The 21,409-nt window shown below is 39.3% G+C and overlaps 4 protein-coding genes across 4 annotated transcripts; 3 read left to right on the top strand and 1 right to left on the bottom strand.

Annotated features, from left to right (window-relative positions):
- Positions 1–551: 551 nt before the first annotated feature.
- LOC121785502 (protein PLASTID TRANSCRIPTIONALLY ACTIVE 10-like) lies at positions 552–9,034 on the top strand. Its single transcript, XM_042183953.1, has 12 exons — positions 552–1,316; positions 1,976–2,035; positions 2,195–2,224; positions 3,037–3,110; positions 4,206–4,287; positions 6,766–6,839; positions 7,013–7,079; positions 7,189–7,281; positions 7,645–7,821; positions 7,903–7,953; positions 8,205–8,356; positions 8,464–9,034. The coding sequence occupies exons 1-12, from the start codon at positions 591–593 to the stop codon at positions 8,909–8,911; spliced, it is 2,034 nt and encodes a 677-aa protein (XP_042039887.1). The 5' UTR covers positions 552–590; the 3' UTR covers positions 8,912–9,034.
- Positions 9,035–10,137: 1,103 nt separating this feature from the next.
- Positions 10,138–12,306, top strand: LOC121783687 (malate synthase, glyoxysomal-like). The gene is made up of 3 exons (XM_042181834.1): positions 10,138–10,593; positions 10,672–10,997; positions 11,186–12,306. The coding sequence occupies exons 1-3, from the start codon at positions 10,204–10,206 to the stop codon at positions 12,171–12,173; spliced, it is 1,704 nt and encodes a 567-aa protein (XP_042037768.1). The 5' UTR covers positions 10,138–10,203; the 3' UTR covers positions 12,174–12,306.
- Positions 12,307–13,767: 1,461 nt separating this feature from the next.
- On the top strand, positions 13,768–16,384 carry LOC121784638 (probable GTP diphosphokinase CRSH, chloroplastic). The gene is made up of 4 exons (XM_042182819.1): positions 13,768–14,218; positions 14,383–15,315; positions 15,453–15,734; positions 15,915–16,384. Exons 1-4 carry the CDS (start codon positions 13,847–13,849, stop codon positions 16,026–16,028), a joined length of 1,701 nt encoding a protein of 566 aa, XP_042038753.1. The 5' UTR covers positions 13,768–13,846; the 3' UTR covers positions 16,029–16,384.
- A 54-nt stretch (positions 16,385–16,438) lies between these two features.
- LOC121784636 (protein SUPPRESSOR OF GENE SILENCING 3-like) lies at positions 16,439–20,691 on the bottom strand. The gene is made up of 6 exons (XM_042182818.1): positions 20,535–20,691; positions 18,842–19,782; positions 18,445–18,739; positions 18,067–18,311; positions 17,182–17,339; positions 16,439–16,936 (listed from the first exon to the last, which is right to left on the bottom strand). The coding sequence occupies exons 2-6, from the start codon at positions 19,778–19,780 to the stop codon at positions 16,729–16,731; spliced, it is 1,845 nt and encodes a 614-aa protein (XP_042038752.1). The 5' UTR covers positions 19,781–19,782; positions 20,535–20,691; the 3' UTR covers positions 16,439–16,728.
- Positions 20,692–21,409: the final 718 nt, after the last annotated feature.

Genomic DNA, 21,409 nt, shown 5'->3' with positions numbered 1-21,409 from the left:
TATTTAAAAAAAATAAAAAATAGATGATCTCTCTATTGGAGTTTATTTAAAAAATAAAAAAAATAAAAATAGATGATAGAATGGGTTAATTGGGTTTCACCTTCAAATATTTGTTTCATTCCTGTTTTATAAGTTTATTATTTTTAATAATTACTCAATACACTAAATATTTACTAGTATTTCTTAATTTTCATGCCAAAAGAAGTAACTCAATTAACAATGTTTTATATTTATTTTTTTAATATTTCGAAAATTTAAACAATAAACTTCATGTAACTGTATTAATAATGATATTTAAGCCATTTTAAAATTAAAAAAATACTTTTTCTTGAAACATTAAAACTAAATACTAGTACTCCCTACTCTCTATTTTTATATTTCTAGCCACATAAAATAATTTATTGTCATTATGTAATAGGTACTATAAGGTGTTTAAAAATAAATACAGAATAAAACAAAATAAAATAAAATAATCAGAACATTAAGTTTAAATGTAATTATTAGCAGAAATCCAACCCCATTTCGTAACTAACAAAACTAACTTTATCCATTCCCCCAAAACCCCAATCCCAAACAACACTTCTCCAAAAATGCAATCTTTCCAACTCCAAACCCTCTCTTCCTTCACCACCTTCCTTCCAATCCCACCAAAACCCTTCCTTAAACCCCACAAATCCATCAAATTGAAGCCCCATCTCCTCCGCTCCTACTCCTCCGACGAGTATCCTGTTGGCGACGACGACGCATTCCTCGCCTCCTTCGGCCCAAAGGAGAAGGAGTCCGAAGAGGAAGCTCGGAGAAGGAACTGGGTCGAGAGGGGCTGGGCTCCCTGGGAAGAAATCCTCACTCCCGAAGCCGATTTTGCTCGCAAATCCCTCAATGAAGGCGAGGAGGTGCCTCTTCAGTCCCCCGAAGCCATCGAGGCTTTCAAAATGCTCACTCCCAAGTACAGGAAGCAGAAGGCTGCTGAAATGGGCCTCACGGAGGATGAGTTTTTCGCGAAGCAGTTCGAGATTAAGGGTGAGATTCCCGAGCCGCTCGAGCCGTTGTGGAGTGGGCCGCTGGTGCTGGGACTGGTCCCTCCCAGGGACTGGCCTCCTAGGGGGTGGGAGGTCGACAGGAAGGAGTTGGAATTTATTCGAGGTGCTCATAAGATATTTTCGGCTTTGAGAGTGGATCCGGAGAAGGTGGAGGAGCGGTTGGAGAAAGGGTCGGAGATGGAGGATATGTGTTTGGAGAGGTATAATGTGTTCCTGAAGCAGTACAATGAGTGGGTGGAGGCGAACAGGGATCGGCTGGAGGAGGAATCCTATGAGGTTTGTTTTGGATTTGATTATCTACTTTGTTGCCTTTTATGGCTTTTTCTTGCACTTATGTGGAAAACCTGAAACTTGAATTTGTGTATTAGGTATACAGTTTCTTTAATGAGTTGGTGATTCTTTAATTATTCAATTCTAAAATGTGTCTACATGTTTAAAGTCAATAATGAAGGGACGTGTGTTGATTCATTAGTTGCCTAAAGACATTGTTCTTGATTTGAATTCATTATGTTGATGAAAGATTGAATCTTGCTAATTACTAGTACTTGGTGCACACTAATAGAAAAGAACATGCTTGTCCTTGAACTTTTCCTGTTGGGGATGAGGAGCAGACCGTGGATGCTGCTTGTGCTTAGGCAAAACCCGCTCTTAGTCCTATGTAAGTAGTTTATAAACTGCACTGAAGAGGGAACTCACAGTAGGTAAGCCTTGCACAGCTGGCTCAACCTAGAAGACCTTAGTGGGATTTGAACTCATGATCTTCAATGACAGGTCCACCCATATGCATTGATTAGGTCAGATCTAAAAAGCAAAAGGGCACACATGTTTCTACTTTGTTATTTGTATGTAATGTATGTGTGTGCACATTGTGTAGGAAAGAAATTTTTCTGATAATGCTACTGAGGAAAGTCTAAAATAAGTATGTCACGTTTCAGGTTGATCAAGATTATTATCCTGGCAGAAGGAAAAGGGGAAAGGATTACAATGAGGAAATGGTAATTTCAATGCGGTGTCTTTCTATTCATACCCTATAATATTACAGATATCTTCCATCCTCATAGTATTAGTTTACATAGTGCACTGTCATGGGGTCAGTTTGAATGATTATAAATGAACTAATTATTTCCTTTTTTGTTGTATTCTTGGTCCTGCAGTATGAGCTTCCGTTCTATTACCCTGGACTGGTAAGTAAACATTCACAGCTCTTTGATTCCTTTATATGATTTGTACATATATAATTCAATTTCCGTTCAAGTTTTCTCTTCTTGAATATTTCCAATAGTTTGTTTATCTTTCCTTATTAAAAACAAATGAAAATGTAAATCTCATGTGTCATTTCATTTCATATTTGGTGAATTGCTTTGTATATTACTCCCTCCGTCCTTTAAAAATAGCAACTATTTCCATTTTGGTCCCTTAAAATGATGCACTTTCCAACTTTTGTCTCTCTAATGAGGTGGGACTCATTACCCACTAACAATACTTCAATCACTTTTTTCTTTCTAGCTCTCTCTTATTTTACCATTATGCAATAAAACCCGTGCCATTTCAAAAGTTACTTTTTTTAAAGGACGGAGGGAGTATGTTTGAACACAGCTGTTTCATTTTCTTATTTTCATGTTTTCTTGGTTTCCTAAGCGTGTTTTTTTACCATTTCACTGAAGTTTCTAAGTATCCTTTTGTAGCTTTTTATTGGATTTTGTTATAGCAAATTAATCTAGATTTTATCATTATATGGTTTTTAATTTATTCTTGGTGTTACCTGTTGAGTAAGCTTTTTATAAAATTGCAGCAGACATCTCTGTTATATGAGCTATGGAAATATCTTTTCTAATGAAAGGAAAATTGTATTCATAATATTTGGCTACTTATCAAATTAACTTTCTGCTGTTAACGTATACAGTCAGAGTACGTATATTGTGGTAAATATATTAATGAAAAGCAAATATGCATTCAAGTAGAATTTGTTCGTAATTATTTTATTTCTTCTCCAAAGATATGCTCAGGTAAAGTAACTGCAGTACATCTTTATCAAGGAGCATTTGTTGACATTGGAGGTGTTCACGACGGGTATGGACTATTGCTTCTGTACATAATGTTTGTTTCCTATATTTGACCAGTTCATGCATGTTTGTTTGTGTTCAGTTTAACCTATACCTTGAGGTGCTTAAAGAAATGAGTAGCTTGCCCTCTCCTTTAGGTCCAATTGATGCAAAACATCACATATTTCTTTATCCCTAATAAACATAAATACTACCTGTCTTACCCTGAAAAGGTTTGACCATACACCATGCTGGTCACAGCCCTTTAAAAGAATAGAGCTTCCGCTTTTGTAGTCTGTGGTATAACATGAGTGTTTATACAATTAAAAAGGGTTTGATTATTATTTATGTGGATATACAGCCACCAGTCTTTAGTGCTCTGTCAATTTTTGTCTCCATAGGACATTCATTGCTACATTTTAGTTTTATCAGTATTAGGGTTTCCATAGGAGCTGTATATTGTTTATATTCTTGAATACTAAATCATTTTAGTTTCATTCATCATCAAGACGCAATGGGGGATCTTATTGTCACCTAATAGATACTACCCACATCCCATTCAAGATGTCCACCTTCCCTTTTCAGTTTGTCTCATTCAAGATGTCCACTTTCTATATTTGGAAATAAATCTCTCTCCTCTCTTCTCATTAAAATATTCAACCACTTTTTTCTCTCTACTTACTCTACCTAACAATTCCTCCTTAAATCCCTTGCCACTCAAGAATATGGACATCTTGAGTGGGGACGGAGGTAGTAATTCATATTTCTGTGGTACTGTATGTGCAACTTATTTTCAGAGTTGTCATTGATACCTTTCCTACGTTATGGTTTTTAGATTCTTTAACATTAATTCCTAGGTAGTTAACATTAATATGTCATCATGGTTTGGTTTCACATCCATATGGTTAATCATCTTTTCCAGGTAGTATCGGATGTGGAATTTGTTAACTACTACTTCTAGGATAAACTGGTACCTATAGTGAGGAAGTTATTTTGGCTTACCCCAGCCAAAATGGAACTCCTTCAACTTGTAAATGCATAACTACATTACATGCATCTGTGACTTTTCCTATTCTGAGTTCGAATTTTCAACACCAGCCTTTACATTGAATTGACCATTCAGGTGGGTTCCTATAAAGCGTAATGATTGGTACTGGATCCGACATCACATTAAAGTTGGGATGCTCGTCCTTGTTGAGATTACAGTAAGTTAACCTCAACTTTTCTTACATATAATACCACTGTAGCCCGCTTTAGGCTCTTTATTTTGTACTGTTTTAACATAGTTGGGTGTTAAAAAACATAACGATAATATTATTTGATATAAAACCTTAAGTAGTAAGTGTGTGATAAAGAAGAGATGCGTACTTAGTCAGTGTTAGTTAGGATTTGATTAGATTTTATTTATTAATTTACTTCTTTAATTAGTTAGTTGTTTGCAGATTTGAATTTTGAATTAAGTTGTTGCAGATTTCTCTCATTTTGTAAGTCTATATATTGAGGCTCTTTAAGTGGTGAAAACGATCTTTTGGAGAGATCAGAATTTAGACGGCGTAGCCGTGGCCTCCTTCGTGAGGATTATTTCTTGTTCCAGTTTGATTAGTTATATTGAGTTCCTTCCCTTTTTCGTTTATCTTCTTGTTCATTAGTCTCGAGCCTTTACTCCTAACAATTGGTGCGGTGAACGATGGTCAACTCTCGGGGAGATTCACGCCTAGACGGTTTGGAGAAGGCTACTGAAAAACTCAACGCCCAGCTCCAGCAGACGAACGAACGGGTCTCGGCATTGGGGTCAAAACTCGACTCCATGATAGAGGAAATGCGTGCGGGTTTCGCGGCCCTCAACCACAAGTTCAGAGCAACGCCGGAGGACGGTGCGTCCTCTGAAAATAGGGAATCTAATTCGGTGTCAGCCGGAAACAAATCAACGTCGCCAATGCCAACTTTTGATGGATCTGAGCCTCTCGCGTGGCTCGCGAGGGCAAACCAATATTTCCTCGTCAACAAAACATCATCGGATAGACGTGTCGACGTTGCCATGCTCGCCATAGACGGACCAGCCAAGCCTTGGAAGCAATTGCTCGTTCATCCCTGCCCCTCCTTATCGTGCGACAAGTTTGTTCAACAGCTCTTGCAACATTTTGGTGATACCATCACATCAGAAAGCTGCGTCGCTGGCAATTCATCCAAGTACAGTAGTAAGGATCCTTTTTCTACTGTCTATGTTGCAAAAAACCAGCCAAACATTCCACCCAGAACCAGCAATAATTCTGCGGCTATCCTACCCACCGTGACAACACCATTGCTGTCCTCTAGCCTGTCTACAACAGCCCTGCAGGAGATACCGCCTATTACCACGTCAACAATCCACCCTGATATCGATACCAAAGCGGACAATAAAACACCCCTACCCTTGGTAGTACAACAACCTATTCATATTTCTGTTTTAGTGCCCCTGCCATCTCCTACCAATCCGCCTACACCAACAGTGGTGACAACACCGTTGTGGTTCTCGAGTGCTGATATTTCACTGTTTCAGCCCTTCTTCCCTTTGCTGCGACGTACAGTTCCTGCAGCTGCTGCCGGGCTGGCCACAATCATGTATCTACCTCTTCTTGTTCATGGACACATTCCTTGGTTCAACTTTTCACCTCCTGGTCAGAAGCATGAATGGGAGCCTCCACCGAACAATGTAATTGGTTTCAGTTTTAAGCTCAGCCTTGCCCTCAAGGCTGTTTTGAGAGTGAGGCAATTGATAAAGAAGAGATGCGTACTTAGTCAGTGTTAGTTAGGATTTGATTAGATTTTATTTATTAATTTACTTCTTTAATTAGTTAGTTGTTAGCAGATTTGAATTTTGAATTAAGTTGTTGCAGATTTCTCTCATTTTGTAAGTCTATATATTGAGGCTCTTTAAGTGGTGAAAACGATCTTTTGGAGAGATCAGAATTTAGACGGCGTAGCCGTGGCCTCCTTCGTGAGGATTGGCCTCCTTCGTGAGGATTATTTCTTGTTCCAGTTTGATTAGTTATATTGAGTTCCTTCCCTTTTTCGTTTATCTTCTTGTTCATTAGTCTCGAGCCTTTACTCCTAACAGTGTGAGAAACATTATCGAACACATCATTTTTGGGTGTTGCAGATAATGCCCCATGTGCTTTTGTATAATCAGTGATGTTACTGCAGTTCGTTTTGAGATTGTTGATTATAGTACTGATACACAGACTTGTTCTGTTAGTATTACTCCATTCGTCCCACAAAGTTTGTCCCATTTTACCATTTTCTTCCGTGCCACAAAGTTTGTCCCACTTGGAATCTTACCAAAAATAGACATTAAATACACCCCTCAATCTCCTCAATGTGGGACCCTTAGTCCACTACACACCTCCATTTAATACAAAGTCAAACAATTTCTTAAAACCCTTACTGGGTCAAACTGGGACAAACTTTGTGGGACGGAGGGAGTACTATTTATTCTATAGGTGCAACTCATTGTTTGTTAGGATATCTTTGTGTACCAAAAAAATGTAGCACACTTCACAAACTCGAATAAGATGTTAAGATGCCTGTTGTGGGTTATTATTGCTGAAAACTTTATCTCACTACAGGCATTAATGTTATTGTTAAGCAACAACCCACCGGAAATCATGCATGTTGAGCAATCTGATATAATTTCCTTGGTGCAGGCTAAACGAGATCCTTATCGCTTTCGATTTCCTATAGAGATGCGGTTTGTCAATCCGAATATAGATCACCTAATGTGAGCTTCCTTTATACCAACTTATAGTTTCAGAGTCATTATTATCCTTCTCAACTAAAGTCTGTTTCCTCTTTTGTGGATCTATGTATCATTCTTTGAATAAATTGGCAATGACATATATGCAATTTACTTAACAGCTCATTGATATGTATCAGTTGACATGGTTGTTGCAGTTTCAATAAATTTGACTTCCCCCCTATATTTCACCGAGATGACGCTGAGAATCCAGATGAATTACGTGTGAGTAATTCTGTTCTTATCCATTGCTGCTCCAGGAACTCTCCTATATCATGATCGTCAATCTTTCTTAAACTCCATGTTTAGCATTTTGTTGATCTTTTTTATACAGCGTGATTGTGGAAGACCTCCAATTCCTAGAAAAGATCCTGGAATTAAGTGGGAAGAGGAACCTTTATTATCAAACCACCCATACGTCGATAAGGTATTCTAAAGCTCGATCCAGCTTAAAGCACTCCCATTCATTTGTTACAAAAAATATTTGATCTTTTATTGTTCATGTGTAAAAGTGCATGTTTAGTACAAAAAGGGTGACCAAAGCTCAATATCAGCAATGAACCTATAATTAACTACACTGAACTCTAATGAATTTGTGGTCCTGGTTTCAAATTCATGTGGGGTTCAGTTAATTTATATGCAAGTGCAGTTACTTTATATGTTATGTGTAACAAGTTTGTAGTTTTTACAGAAAATCAGGTTTTTACTATAACCCAGCCCTTTTCTGATCGACATTCATCATGCTTGAGTTCCTTGAATCTGCATCTAAGATATTCTGTGTTGAATGCAGCTATGGCAGATACATAATGCTGAACAAATGATATTGGATGATGTGGATGCAAATCCTAATAAATATAAAGGCAAACGCTTATCAGAATTGACCGACGAAGAAGAAATTGATGAAGAAAACTGCGTAGAGTACGGAAAAGCTAAATACAAGAACACGACCGTTCCCAGAATGACTTTGGTAATCTTTTTTTCTCTTTCCCTTGTTATCTCTTCATGCCTTGAATTTATTTATGTGAGATTTTCTCATGCTCACTTGCAGAAAGTAAGTGTAAAGGAACTTAATTTGGAAGCTGCACAAGCTGAGCGTCAGGTTTGTTTACTAATCTGTATTCCTTTGCAGCGTCAGTACATTTTGATGCTTCGGGTGTAATTCACATGTACCCTATCGTTTTAGTATTCTTCACATGCAATTGCTTCCGTAAATGGTAGACTGTCTAACCCGGTCTGCTTGCATCTCAGTTTGTCCGAAAACAGTTCATTTAAATTAATCGAAAGATTCTCATCTTCGATGATTATCTCTCAGTGTGGAGTAAAAGTTCGTTAATTTCTGCCTTGTTTCAGCTGCATAACAAACTAAGGAAAGAAGCCGAAGAACGTGGAGAGACGTATAAGATTACTAAGCTGAGGCGCAACGAGGAAATGGATGAATACGACCTTATCCATTGGCGAAGATCATTCGAAGAAAGAGAAACTCTCCTCCGAGATATAAGCTGGTACGTTTTGTTTCCATATTTGGTTGAGAATTTCAGAGGATTGAGATTTCTGGAATTGGAGATTTTGTTTGTTTCCAAACTTGATTTTTCTGTTTTGTAACTTGCAGCCGTCGAGCTCTGGGGCTTCCGTTGGAAGAGCCAGGCAGGTACGTCGACCCGAGTTTCTTCGGAAAAGACCAATACGACCCTGATAGCGCGATGTATCGTTACGACTACTGGGGGGAGCCAAAGAACTCTGAGAAGAGCAAGCAAGAGCGCATGACGGACACTCACAACAAATCCATAGTTGGCAAAGGAACGGTTTGGTACGAAATGTCGTACGAGGATGCTGTGAAGCAGCAACAGCAGAGGGAGAGACTCGGGCTCAAGCCCGAGGAGTATGAAGCAGAAGAGTCGGACAGGGACCCCGGAGAGGAAGATGACGACGACAGCGATGATGAGGACTTTGATTACAGCATTCTGAGTTCTACGAGTGTCGGGGCTGCGACTAGCCAGCCTCACGTTAATGGCACTGAATCTCCGAGACTGTCGGATGAAGGAATGTTTGAGGATTAGTTGTGAGCTGAGGTTGAGATATCAAGTTTTGTAGCTATATAGAATATATACTGTATTTTGGCCGTGCCCATATACATAAACTATGTAGTATATCTCATATATTTTGATGGCCACTTAGTTATATTTCTATTCGTGTTGATATGCATAAGAAAGCGGAATATATTTCTTCATTTTACTCTTTGAGCTACCATGAATTTAAAGTGTCTTCAATCATTTACAAATTTAAACCCCAGTCTTTTTGAGCTAGCCTACAATGAATTTAAAGTGTCTTCAATCATTTACACTAAATTTAAATCAATTTTAATGTAAATGTTACATTATATTGTGATGGATTTTAAAGCTATTTGCATACTCAAATATTTAATCTACTCTTTTTTTTCCTCAGAGAAAATACTTTGTTGTGCGTAATTGGGAACATATTTTGCAAATTAATGACCAGGATTACCTATCAGAATATTATATTTATCTTATGATATGATTAAGTACATGGGTAAAGCTTAATTTTAATATTTTCATTTATTTTTTATTTTTATTTTAATTTTTTTACTCTATCTATTTTTTACTTTAATTTAGCAAAAAATTGCCAAATATTCATGAAAGATTGTAAAATTTTGTTAAGTTCCGCAGTTTTCAAGAACTGAAAAATAAAGCAAGATGAAATTTTTGCAATGATCTTATCCTTCAATTTTCTGTCGAATAACAAACTAATGTGGTAGTTGATTTAAAGGGAAAAACAACAACGTATAGAGTTAAGTTTGAAACAACTTTTGTCCATATGCTTTAACTAGTTGCTAGTCACCGAAAAGGAAAAATAATGAGATAATTGCAACAATTTCATTATTTAAAATTTCATGTGGTTTATCTTTAAAAAATAACCATATGTGCTCCTTTGGTTTACGAATCAACCGATTATAGGTTCAAATGTTTGACATCATATAGTTAGTTCCCTATATTATCATCAGTTCTTCCCACATACACAGGCTTTTCAACACACAAATACCATCAAAAAATGTTATCTACAGTGATTTAATTTATGATCTTGATTGAAATAAGACAAAGTGATCAAAATTACATTTCCCAAGGGTGGCACGCTAATCCACACCAACGCCCATGACACTTATCCCATACCATCACAACATCACTCCAAACTCATTTTTCTATTTTATCCCATCAATACGCAATCCAATTCAATCCTACTTCAATCCTATCCCTTCATTCACCGCTTCCCTCCTTCCATTTATATACATACCACCTTTCCGCATACAAAATAGAAAAACATCAAACAAACAAACATGGTTGGTTTTGAAAATCTGGTTGAAGTCCCTCCAATGAGGAAAACCACAGTCGGCTACGACTGTCCCGAAGGAGTCGACATCAGAGGCCGATACGACGCCGAATTCGCCTCCATTCTCACCAGAGACGCCCTCCAATTCGTCGCCTCTCTGCAGCGGCAATTCGCCAGCCACATCAGCTACGCAATGGACTGCCGCAAGGAGGCCAAGCTCCGCTACAACCGCGGCGCGCTACCCGCCTTCGACCCCGCCACCAACCCCCTCCGCCACGCCGACTGGCTCTGCGCCCCTCCGCCTCCCGCCCTCGCCGATCGCCGCGTCGAGATCACCGGCCCCGTCGAGAGGAAGATGGTCATCAACGCACTCAACTCCGGCGCCAAAGTTTTCATGGTTTGTGAAATTCAAATTCGAAATCACAATTTTGATCCGTTTAATTTGAGATTGTGATTGGGGATTTCGATGTGACAGGCTGATTTTGAGGATGCGTTGGCGCCGAATTGGGAGAATTTGATGCGAGGGCACATCAATTTGAGAGATGCGGTGAGGGGCACGATTAGCTACCATGATAAAGCGAGAAACAGAGTGTATAAGCTGAATGAGCAGACGGCGAAGCTCTTTGTTCGGCCTAGAGGCTGGCATCTGCCCGAGGCTCACGTCTTGATCGACGGCCGCCCTACCGCCGGCTGCTTGGTCGACTTCGGCCTCTACTTTTTTCATAACTGGTCCGCCTTCCGCCGCAATCAAGGCCAGGGATTTGGCCCCTTCTTCTACCTCCCCAAAATGGAGCATTCTAGGTATGTGTTTGATTCATACAAGTCCATCTTGCTTTTAAGATCAAAACCCGTATTTCAATCATGCTATCAGACTGATGTGACATGAAAATGTTAGTCATTCAATAGTGTATATATATATATATATATTAGGAAATTGACTCAATACATGACTATATATATAAATTGTTGTTGTGGTCGTGGTATTGCAGGGAGGCTAGGATATGGAACAATGTGTTCACGGCGGCGGAGAAAATGGCGGGAATAGAAAACGGGAGCATCAGAGCGACGGTGCTGATCGAGACTCTGCCGGCGGTGTTCCAGATGGACGAAATTCTGTACGAGCTTCGGGAACACTCGGTGGGGCTCAACTGCGGCCGGTGGGACTACATCTTCAGCTACGTCAAGACCTTCCAGGCCCACCCGGACCGCCTCCTCCCTGACCGCGTCCTCGTCGGCATGGGCCAGCACTTCATGCGGAGCTACTCTGACCTCCTGATCCGCACGTGCCACCGCCGCGGCGTCCACGCCATGGGCGGCATGGCCGCCCAGATCCCCATCCGGGACGACCCCAGTGCCAACGAGGCGGCCCTGGAGCTCGTCCGCAAGGACAAGCTCAGGGAAGTCTTGGCCGGCCACGACGGGACGTGGGCGGCCCACCCCGGCCTGATCCCCGCGATCGCGGAGGTGTTCGACGCCCACATGGGCGGCGGGCCCAACCAGATCTATTCCGCGAAGCGGGAGGACGCGGCAGGGGTGCAGGCGGAAGACCTGCTGCAGACCCCGCGGGGGGTCCGCAGCATGGAGGGCCTCCGCCTGAACACGAGGGTGGGGATCCAGTACGTGGCGGCGTGGCTGACGGGGAGCGGGTCGGTGCCGCTGTACAACCTGATGGAAGACGCGGCGACGGCGGAGATAAGCCGGGTGCAGAACTGGCAGTGGCTCAAGTACGAGGTGGAGCTGGACGGGGACGGGCTCGGGGTGAGGGTGACGGCGGAGCTTTTCGGGAGGGTGGTGGAGGAGGAGATGGAGAGGATTGAGAGGGAGGTTGGGAAGGAGAGATTCAGCAAAGGGATGTATAGAGAGGCGTGTAAGATTTTTGCGAGGCAGTGCACTGCGCCGACGTTGGATGATTTTCTCACGCTTGATGCCTACAACCACATCGTTGTTCATCATCCACTTGCTTCTTCGAGGCTTTGAAAATTGATCGTCGCCTTATCATTTTGGTGTTTCTTTTGCTAATAAATCAATGTTTTTTTCTGTTTTTTGTTTCATTTGGCCATGTATTATGTTGCACTATTATCAATATGTTTGAATGGATGAAATATTTCATTTGCATTATTATCTGAATCTTCTATTTGTTTGAATATTTTTTTACACCGTTCGAGATGGTTACTAAATAAACTAAACTCATATACATTATGCGAATTATACGCCCTATCGATTATATGTTTTAATCATATGTATGAACTACGTAATAGTATACCACAATTATGGAAAAGGTGTTCTTCTGGTTTACTATAACAACTAATCATGAAATGAATCTTCAGGCTAGACTGCCAGTGTTTGAATGAATCGTACGTTTACTTCCTTAATTTAAGTTGTTTTAGTTAGATTTAAAAATATTAAGTTTAGATGGTAAACTTATAAATTTTTTTTAAATGTTAGTGTTCTGGATGATCCGAAACGATAATCACTCGATAACGACACAAAATGATGGGTAACGAAGGAGATTTGACCCTACATGTGAGAATTTCATGGTTGTGGTGGTAGTAGCTATGAAGGCAATGAATGGAGGTGACATATAAAGTCAGAAAATAACAACATAATCCAAGGTCTTATAAAGTAATAGTACTAAAAATGAAAAAGTTAGGAACAACAACAATTAATCTTCTCAATATTATTCTTTATCTTACTTTATCATTTCTCCATTTTAACTATTTATTATTATTTTTATAAAACGAGTGAAGATAAGTGACTGAGATTCCTAAAGTGAGACGGAGGGAGTATAATAATAGTACAATGTTTTGATTATTAATGGATTATAAAAATTTGATCCAAAACAAATCTAATTTATGATGCACACCTATCGAGTCGATCTGATTAGGACACGAACATGATTAGATTTGACATTAATTTCATGCGTGTTCACATCGACTTTTCGTGTCATACCGAGAATTTTTATACATCATTACAATTTAGAATACTTTAGGTTATGAATAGTTTTTAGGTTTCATTTACCTCTCGAAATACTTTCTGAGTCTTGACAGTAAAATGCGAGTTTTTAAGACTTATCACCCACAATTACTTTTGAGCATAGTCATTTGGTCTTTCAAAGCTATCAACAAAATATTATCGGCAACCAGATGGCATTATTATGTTTTTCAAAACTTAACAAGCTGCCTTAGATCGAATCGTACTTCAGAATTTAGATGATGCGCCAATATGGTCTTCAATTATTTCTTAATCTGTTAAATTAAATTATTAAATACTCCATTTTATAGTACTAAATGTTGTCCAGTTTTGCCATTTTGGTCCATGAAAAGTTGTCCACTTTGTTTTTTTTTATATTTTTGTGAATGGACCTCATTTTCTATAGCTCTTTACATTCACATTCTATTATAAAATTAATATATAAATATGAGACTCTCATTTCATTAACTTTTTCAACTAATTTTTCTTGACATTTCTTAAAACTCACGTGGATAATATTTTATGGATGAACTATTATAAAGTAAAATTATTACTATAAATTACGTGGCAATATGATTTTCAGTTGAAATTGTATCACCAATCAACAAACACTCCCCGTCTTTCTCTGCATCCCAAATCCCAATCAACCAACACAACACTCGAGAGAGAGAGAGAGAGTAATGGGTGTGGAGGTAGGCGTGATCGGCCCTCCTGCTGCAGCTGCATCTACTCCGCTTCTGTATCCGAGAGCTAAGAGCAGTGTGAATCTACCAATTGAGTTCCCTTCAATTTCGTGTGGTCTAAAAAGGCGGAAGCAAAGTGTAAGGGTGAAGGCACTGGAGCAACCCGGCGGTAAGATGGTGGTGGAGCTTGTTGGAGCCTTCAATGACCTTACCGAGAGGATGAGCGTCCTCTCCACCAGCTCCTCCCGCCTCCTCTTCAAAACCCTCAAGCTCTCCCTCCCCCTTCTCCACTCCCTCCCCCTTCTCCCCGACGGCCGCGACCCCCTCTCTAGGGCTCTCTCCCTCGCCCTCTTTCTCGCCAATCTCCAGGTCAATTCATCCCCCCTTTCTCCCCAATTATCATTTCTCATCATTCAAAATATGTCTAATTTCATAATTCAATACTTGCTAATGTTCAATTGAGCTTCCACGATTATAATTGATAATTTGGGGATAATGTTTTAATAGGAGTAGTATTGATCACCTGTTTGCAGATGGATGCTGAGGCTATTTGTGCTGCGATTTTGAGACAAGTAATTGAGGGAGGTATGATATCGATGAATGAAGTGAGGGAACGCGTTGGCACGGGCACTGCTCATCTTGTGCACGAAAGTATGCGCTTAAACAACGTTTCCTCCAAGGTGGAGGCGTTGGACGACGAGAGTGCATTCGCGTTGAGGAAATTCTGCCTCACATACTACGACGTCAGGGCCATCATACTAGACTTGGTTCTGAAGCTTGACATGATGAGGCACCTTGATCATCTCCCGAGGTACAAGCAGCAAATGGTTTCTGTGGAAGTTATGAAGATATACGCCCCGTTGGCTCATGTCGTTGGAATCACTAGTTTATCCATGGAGCTGGAGGATCTTTCGTTCAGATACATGTTTCCTTATTCGTACCTTTATGTTGACACGTGGTTGAGAAGCCACGAGACTGGAAGCAAGCCTCTGCTGGAGATGTACGAGGACCAGCTACGGAACTCCCTCACATCTGACCAATGTTTAGCTGCAATGGTACATCATGTCTCTGTTGAAGGTCGTTTCAAGAGTCGTTACAGTACTATGAAGAAACTTCTGAGAGATGGGCGTAAGCCTGAGCAAGTGAATGACATCTTAGGATTGAGAGTGATTGTTACTCCATTATCTGGAGTTAATTCATTGGAGATTGGAGAAAAGGCTTGCTATAGAGTACGTGATATCATCCGGTCCCTATGGAAAGAAATTCCTAGCAGGTTCAAGGATTATATCACGCGGCCTAAGTTTAATGGATACAAGAGTTTGCACATGGCTGTTGATATCAGTGACAATGGTAGGAATAGGCCACTGATGGAAATACAGATACGAACAGCTGAGATGGACATGTTGGCAGCCGGTGGAACTGCATCCCATGCTTTATATAAAAGTGGCCTTACAAATCCAGAAGAGGTAAGAGCAATCTACGAAAGATACTGTAATCACTTGGATATAACATCCTCTTATATGCAGGGCTAAAGATAAGTGGAGCTCTTGAGATATATCTGGATGTGCTTTAAACTAAAATCTTCTGCTACTACTGATTTCAGGCAAAGAGGCTTAAGGCGATTATGATGGCTGCGGCTGAACTAGCAGCACTGCGTCTTAGAGACTTGCCTTCCTCAACTCAAAAGGATCTCGATGATAGCAGAGATCGAGTATTCCATCTTCTAGACAAGAATGGAGATGGTAAGATCAGTGTCGAGGAACTTATGGAGGTCATGGAAGAGCTTGGGGCTAAAGGGGAAGATGCCCGTGAGATGATGCAGCTGCTTGATTCAAATAGTGATGGCCTGCTGAGCTCGGATGAATTTGACTTGTTCCAGAAACAGGTAGCGGTTTAGTACCATATTACGGTATTATTCTTCCATCGCTGATAATCATTCATGTGATTCTAGTAGGTGATATATACTTTTTTGTATACTGATGATTAGTGTATAGAGTGCCCCTTGGAAGAGTGATACTTTTCTTGAGTTCTCGTCTTCGAAAGTTGAAAGCATTTTGATTTGCAGGTTAAACTCATTCGGAATTTGGAATACAGAGATGGGCAATACAAGATTGAGTTGGATGAGATTGAGAGGCTTCTTCGAAGTAGCAGTGGGATGACTCAAACAACTCTAGGGTAAAGATGGTTCGCTGCCATTCGACCATAGGCAGCCAAACATGTGTCGTTGGCCACTACATAGTTGTTTTGATACTGGTTCGCTCGCTTACCAAGTCCAACCTTGGATACGTCCATCTGCATCTGTGGCCGATGACATGAACCGGCAGCTGACTATGTGAATAGTAGCGGTACTCGATCTAGCTCGGAGGATATAACTGGTAAATATAATGAAAACAGTCTACTCAGAAGCTTATAGTTTTGTGCACTACGATGTAAGAGGCTTCTAGTAGACTATTGTCTGTGTGAATCATGTAAATTTAACAGAGTAAATATCATATGTATGTTGAGAGCAATAAAATAGAGTGTATGAAAAACAAATTTGATCAACAACGTAATGAATATAGGAACTATGAACTGAGCACAAACTTTAAATGTTGAAAAAGGTAAAATTTAACTTTGGAACGAGGCTTGAATGATCTGAATAAGCATGAGAGAGGTTTAGTGAAAGATAATCCAAAAGTTTTTATGCATCTCAAGCATAGAAAGATGACTGCTACAATTTGGCAGCCTATCATTAATAACTGCAAATCATACGAGGCAAGGAACGGTTCACCACAATTGTTCAGGCCAAAGCAAGCAAACACAGAAGAAATTGAAATTGTGTGTTCAATGCACAGGCAAGACAACTTCTTCACTGCCGTCCCACACGTCTCTCAATCACACTACTTGGATTCAGCTGGGGAGTATTCCGCGATGAGCTTATTGAACTCCTCATCAAACTTCTTCTCCAGCGCCATCTCTTCAGCCCAGAGCTTGCGCTTCAGTTCCAATTTTCGCTCTTCATGGGCTTTCACCAGCTTGTCCCTCTTGCTAATGTACTCACCTAACCCTTTGTCCTGCAGCTGAATCAATCTGGAATTCTCTTCAAGCCTAAAAGCAAATTATCAAGATTCGTCAAATGTTTTTCTTGAATGGCTATATCAATAAACTAATGTGGAACATTAGCATGTGCTGAAACAATCAAAGACCAAGAAGCAGTACAATGTAAAGCATCACAAATACTCATGAAATGAATTAAACAGCAGTTTAATTGATATAAACAAACTGAAGTTATTGGACAAGAAAAACTAAATTCTTAAGGCAGACAACTCAGAATGTCAGAATGTAATATTTACCTGCGTGCCCTTTCTTCAGCAGAAGCAACATCAGCCTCAGACTGAGTTACTTTTTCACGTTCGTGCTGCTGTATTTTCTCAAAATTTTCCTCCTTCTCATTTCGGGCATCATACAGCTGCTGGATCTGTTCTTTGTAAAATTGCTCCTGACTGTCCATCTAAGTTCAGAACAAAGTAAAATAAGTGCGTGTGCAAGCAACTATAGCAAACTTAAGATATCATACAAGTTAATATATAAAAACACACAGGGTTAAGAAAATGAAGCTCAACTGATTTTACTTTGTTCTAGGCAAAAATGAAGCTCGACAGCACCCAACGTTACTTCTATATAAAACAGAACAACTTCCAACTCGATTCAACCTTATAGATACAATCTATCTGTGTGGGTTATATGTTATGGCCAGAAAAGTTTCAGACTTAAACAATTTGACTAGGACCACAGGCAATAAAGCTGGATGTAAATGTTAGGAACAAGAAATTTCCTCAGTATGTAATCACTAAAAGAATAATGTTTCTCCCCCTTTTCAAGTCCCACTTAAGAATATAAAGCAATATTTGTATTTAATGGTCATACAGATCAAACAATATTATTAAATAGACTTCAATAAACTTATGAAGAATATATACTTTGTATAGTTCTTCTGATACTTAAGAAATCCATCACAGGAGATTATTATACTGACCGTTCTTGCTTCAGCGACTTCATTTATGTAGATTATAGAAACACCAACTGAAGTAGGTCAGGTGTCGATAAATAGTTTCACTCAAGAGAAAAACTGATTACTTTATCAAATTTCTTAATCTAGAGAGATTAAAATTTCCACTAGACACAACAAGATTGTTCAGTTATCCTGCCTTGCGGCATTTATCAAACTTTGAACATACCTCTTCTCTGTTTTGTTCATGATGCTTCTGGGTCCTCAGCTTCACAACTTGATTCTCTACTATAGTCTTTCGCAACTTTTCACTCAGTACTCCAAAAGACTCCTCAAGGGCTTTCTTGCTCCTCTGTTCGTTGACCACTTTGTTCTTAAACCGCATGAGCTGCTGATTGTCATCACTCATCTGCTTCATCTGTTTCACGACCATCTCTTGATAAGATTGCAACTCATACTTCAATTTGGATTTACCTAAGCATTTAAGATTATTAATTATCGATCATAACCAATGAGAAAGTAAAAAACAAATCATGTCAGCACGAATGGCATGAAAGAAAAACATTTCAAGCACATCACAATCTACCCACACAAAAAGATAGAACACCTTGAGAATGTTGATTAAAGCTCTCCATGTCGGGTTTTTCTGCCATGTACCCATAAAGTTGACGCTGGCCACCAGGGTAGAACAGAACCTTATTTCTATGCCATGCATTCCTATCTTGGGAATTGGCTTCGAAATGCTTGCTCAAGCGTTCAGCCTCTGCATATCCCACTGCGGAGGCCTCAAAAATCAATATACTGATGCCACGATGCCCATGTGGTCCATAAGAATGACGTGCCTTTACTGCATAATAGTCACTGAAATAATCAAGCAACTCTTGATTACCCATGCCAATCCACTGTAAAATGAAGTTTGCAATAGACAAGGATTTAGTGTACCATCAATTAAATAAATTTGCATAAATACTAATGAAATACAAACTTCCATAAGAATTTCATACTTTGTCATTGTCATCTTTGTCATGTTTGGTATTCAAAATTACCACCATGGGAGGCCAGACTATTTCTTTATCAGCTCTTTCCTCCAGACCTTTCCATTTGCCAAATACCTCACCAGCTGGCACTGCTGATATTCCCCTTCTTTTAAGTTCCTCATCTAGGATTTCAGCAAGCTCTCTGTGGAGCTTCACCTTTTTGGATCTTTTAGTTTTAGCGTGTGTAATCAGGGGTTGCAAGCCACGATACCAGTCTATAGCTCCGGGACCTCCTTGGCATGCTGGGCAATGCCACTGTCTTTCAGGCTCACTAATCTGCTCTGCAGTTAAATTATCCAGAGAATGAAAAAGATCCTTAAACCACTTATTCTTCTTTCTAGTTTCATGGCTTTTCTGGCTTTCATCTGAATCAAAGTCATCACTCATAAGCTCATCATCTGAGTCATCCATGCCATCTGACGCATCATCATCATCGTCGTCGTCAACAACTTCATTACTCTGAAAGACCTGATTATTAGCTGCTTGCACATTTTGATTGTGAGCCGCACCAGCGTTCCGTCCCCATACATTTTTTAGAGGAGGAGGAATTACTGGAGGAGCTGCAACACAGTCATTATGGTTGTGGTTAGGTTGCTTAGTATGCCCTCTGCCACCATATTGTTGTTGACCAGAGCCCTGTCCAATCCCTCCACCAGTTCGGATACCAAGTTTTTGCAAGGTATCAGCTTGACCCCATGCCTTTGGGGTGGAATGCTGAGGAGCCCACTGTTTAGAAGCAGTGTTCTTGTTCTTGTTCTTTGATTTCTTTCCATATTCCACCCATCCATCATCTTCTGTAGAATTTACATTCAAATCCGAAACACCACGGGATAATTGATCAATGCTTTTACCCTTGACAGATGGATCTGTGCCAGAAGGATACCCAACCCCTTTCCTTGAGCTCATGTCTGAATTCAAAATGACCACAACAATCAATAAGAGGAAGTAATCATCACTTTCCAGAAGATGCAAAAAACATGAGGATAATACTTAACACCAAGAAAGACAGTTAAATATTATGGTACGAAACACATAGGGGCTGACAATTTGCTTAGCATTTACCCATTCATCTCTAAGATATGACCAAGAAAAAATACTTGTGATGAAAAAACATTGCAAAACATGAGGCATAATGCATAATAACTGATAATACATCAACATCACGGAATAATGCTTATAAAAAAATTCATAGTTACAATTCTGCATATATTGTACACTTCCATAGGCACTAAAAAATCGAAGCATTCGCATCACATGGAAAGGAAATAAGACTACAACACGCTCCTCCGTGATAGAGATAGAATGACAAAGACAAAACAAATCAAAATTACAGAGCATCAACACCTCACACAGAAAACACGCAGATGCTGAAAAGTAACATCACGATATACAATCATTCAAGTTATTCAACTTAAAGAACATCCGAGAAACTACCGCCCTAGGGCAGGCGAAGAAATTATCTGCATTTTCCATGGCGTACTTACTAAGCACAGGTCAGTCAGTTACATTACACGATGGCACAGACTATATAGCAATTGTATAGTTGTAGACTGAAAATAGGCAAATGCAGGCTAACAATCGGACGGAAATTGCAACAATTAAAGCAGAAAAATGTGGAGAATTCCGAAAGCAAACCGCGGAAAATGAAGAGAGAAATCACCTAGGACAGGCGATCGCGCGACAGAACGAAATCAGCGTGGGGGAAAACGAGAGAGACTGAGAGAGGATTCGACTTCTTCGACAAGCTTAAAAGGACAGTCTCTCCCTCTTCTCTTCTTCCTCGCAGTTGCAGACTATCAGTGTACTCGCTTTGCATATATGTACACCGGATTCCAAATTTCATTTCAATTTGATTTAATTTCCAAAAAAACTGTAAAAAGTTAACAATTTTATTCGTTTATTAGCGAGAATTATGAAAAGCAAAATAGTCTTTCGGTTAAGCCTTAAATTGAAAAAGGAACAATGCTAGTAGTATTAAAAGAAATTAGCATATATGAACTTTTATTTAATTTATTCGAATCTTCAACCCGTTAGTCGTAACGGAACTATCTCTAAGAATTAATTTTCTTTAAATTGAAGTTGACATGTTCGTCACAAATGTCAACTTAAAATAAACGGTGAGTGATAAAACGACATCGTTTGAATATAGAAATATAATTTGTCCGGAAATACACAAACTTTTGAGGTTCTCTAGAGTTTTCCCTAAACTTTTGGATTTTTTTTATTTCTCCCCGTAGATAGATTTTTTCTAAAATCATTTTATGTCCAATACTTTTTAAATTAAAGACATTAATTTATATTTATTAAAATATATGGAAAAGAACTTTTATAAATAATAATTCATAACTTTTTAAAAAATATATCATTTAAATTTTAAAAATTGTATAATCAAAATAAAATTTATGTGCAAATTCTTACCTAACCATGGTCAATAACAAAATAAAACATTAAATGAAAATAATTATTATAGTTCATGCATTTAAATTAGGAAAAAAAGAAAGTTCAGAGGAAGAAATCAAAAAATGTTGAAAGTTC

Source organism: Salvia splendens, chromosome 21, assembly GCF_004379255.2.
Source record: "Salvia splendens isolate huo1 chromosome 21, SspV2, whole genome shotgun sequence".
Classification (NCBI taxonomy): Eukaryota; Viridiplantae; Streptophyta; class Magnoliopsida; order Lamiales; family Lamiaceae; genus Salvia; species Salvia splendens.
Note: the sequence above shows the minus strand (reverse complement) of the source record. Positions and strands in the feature narration are given on the sequence as shown.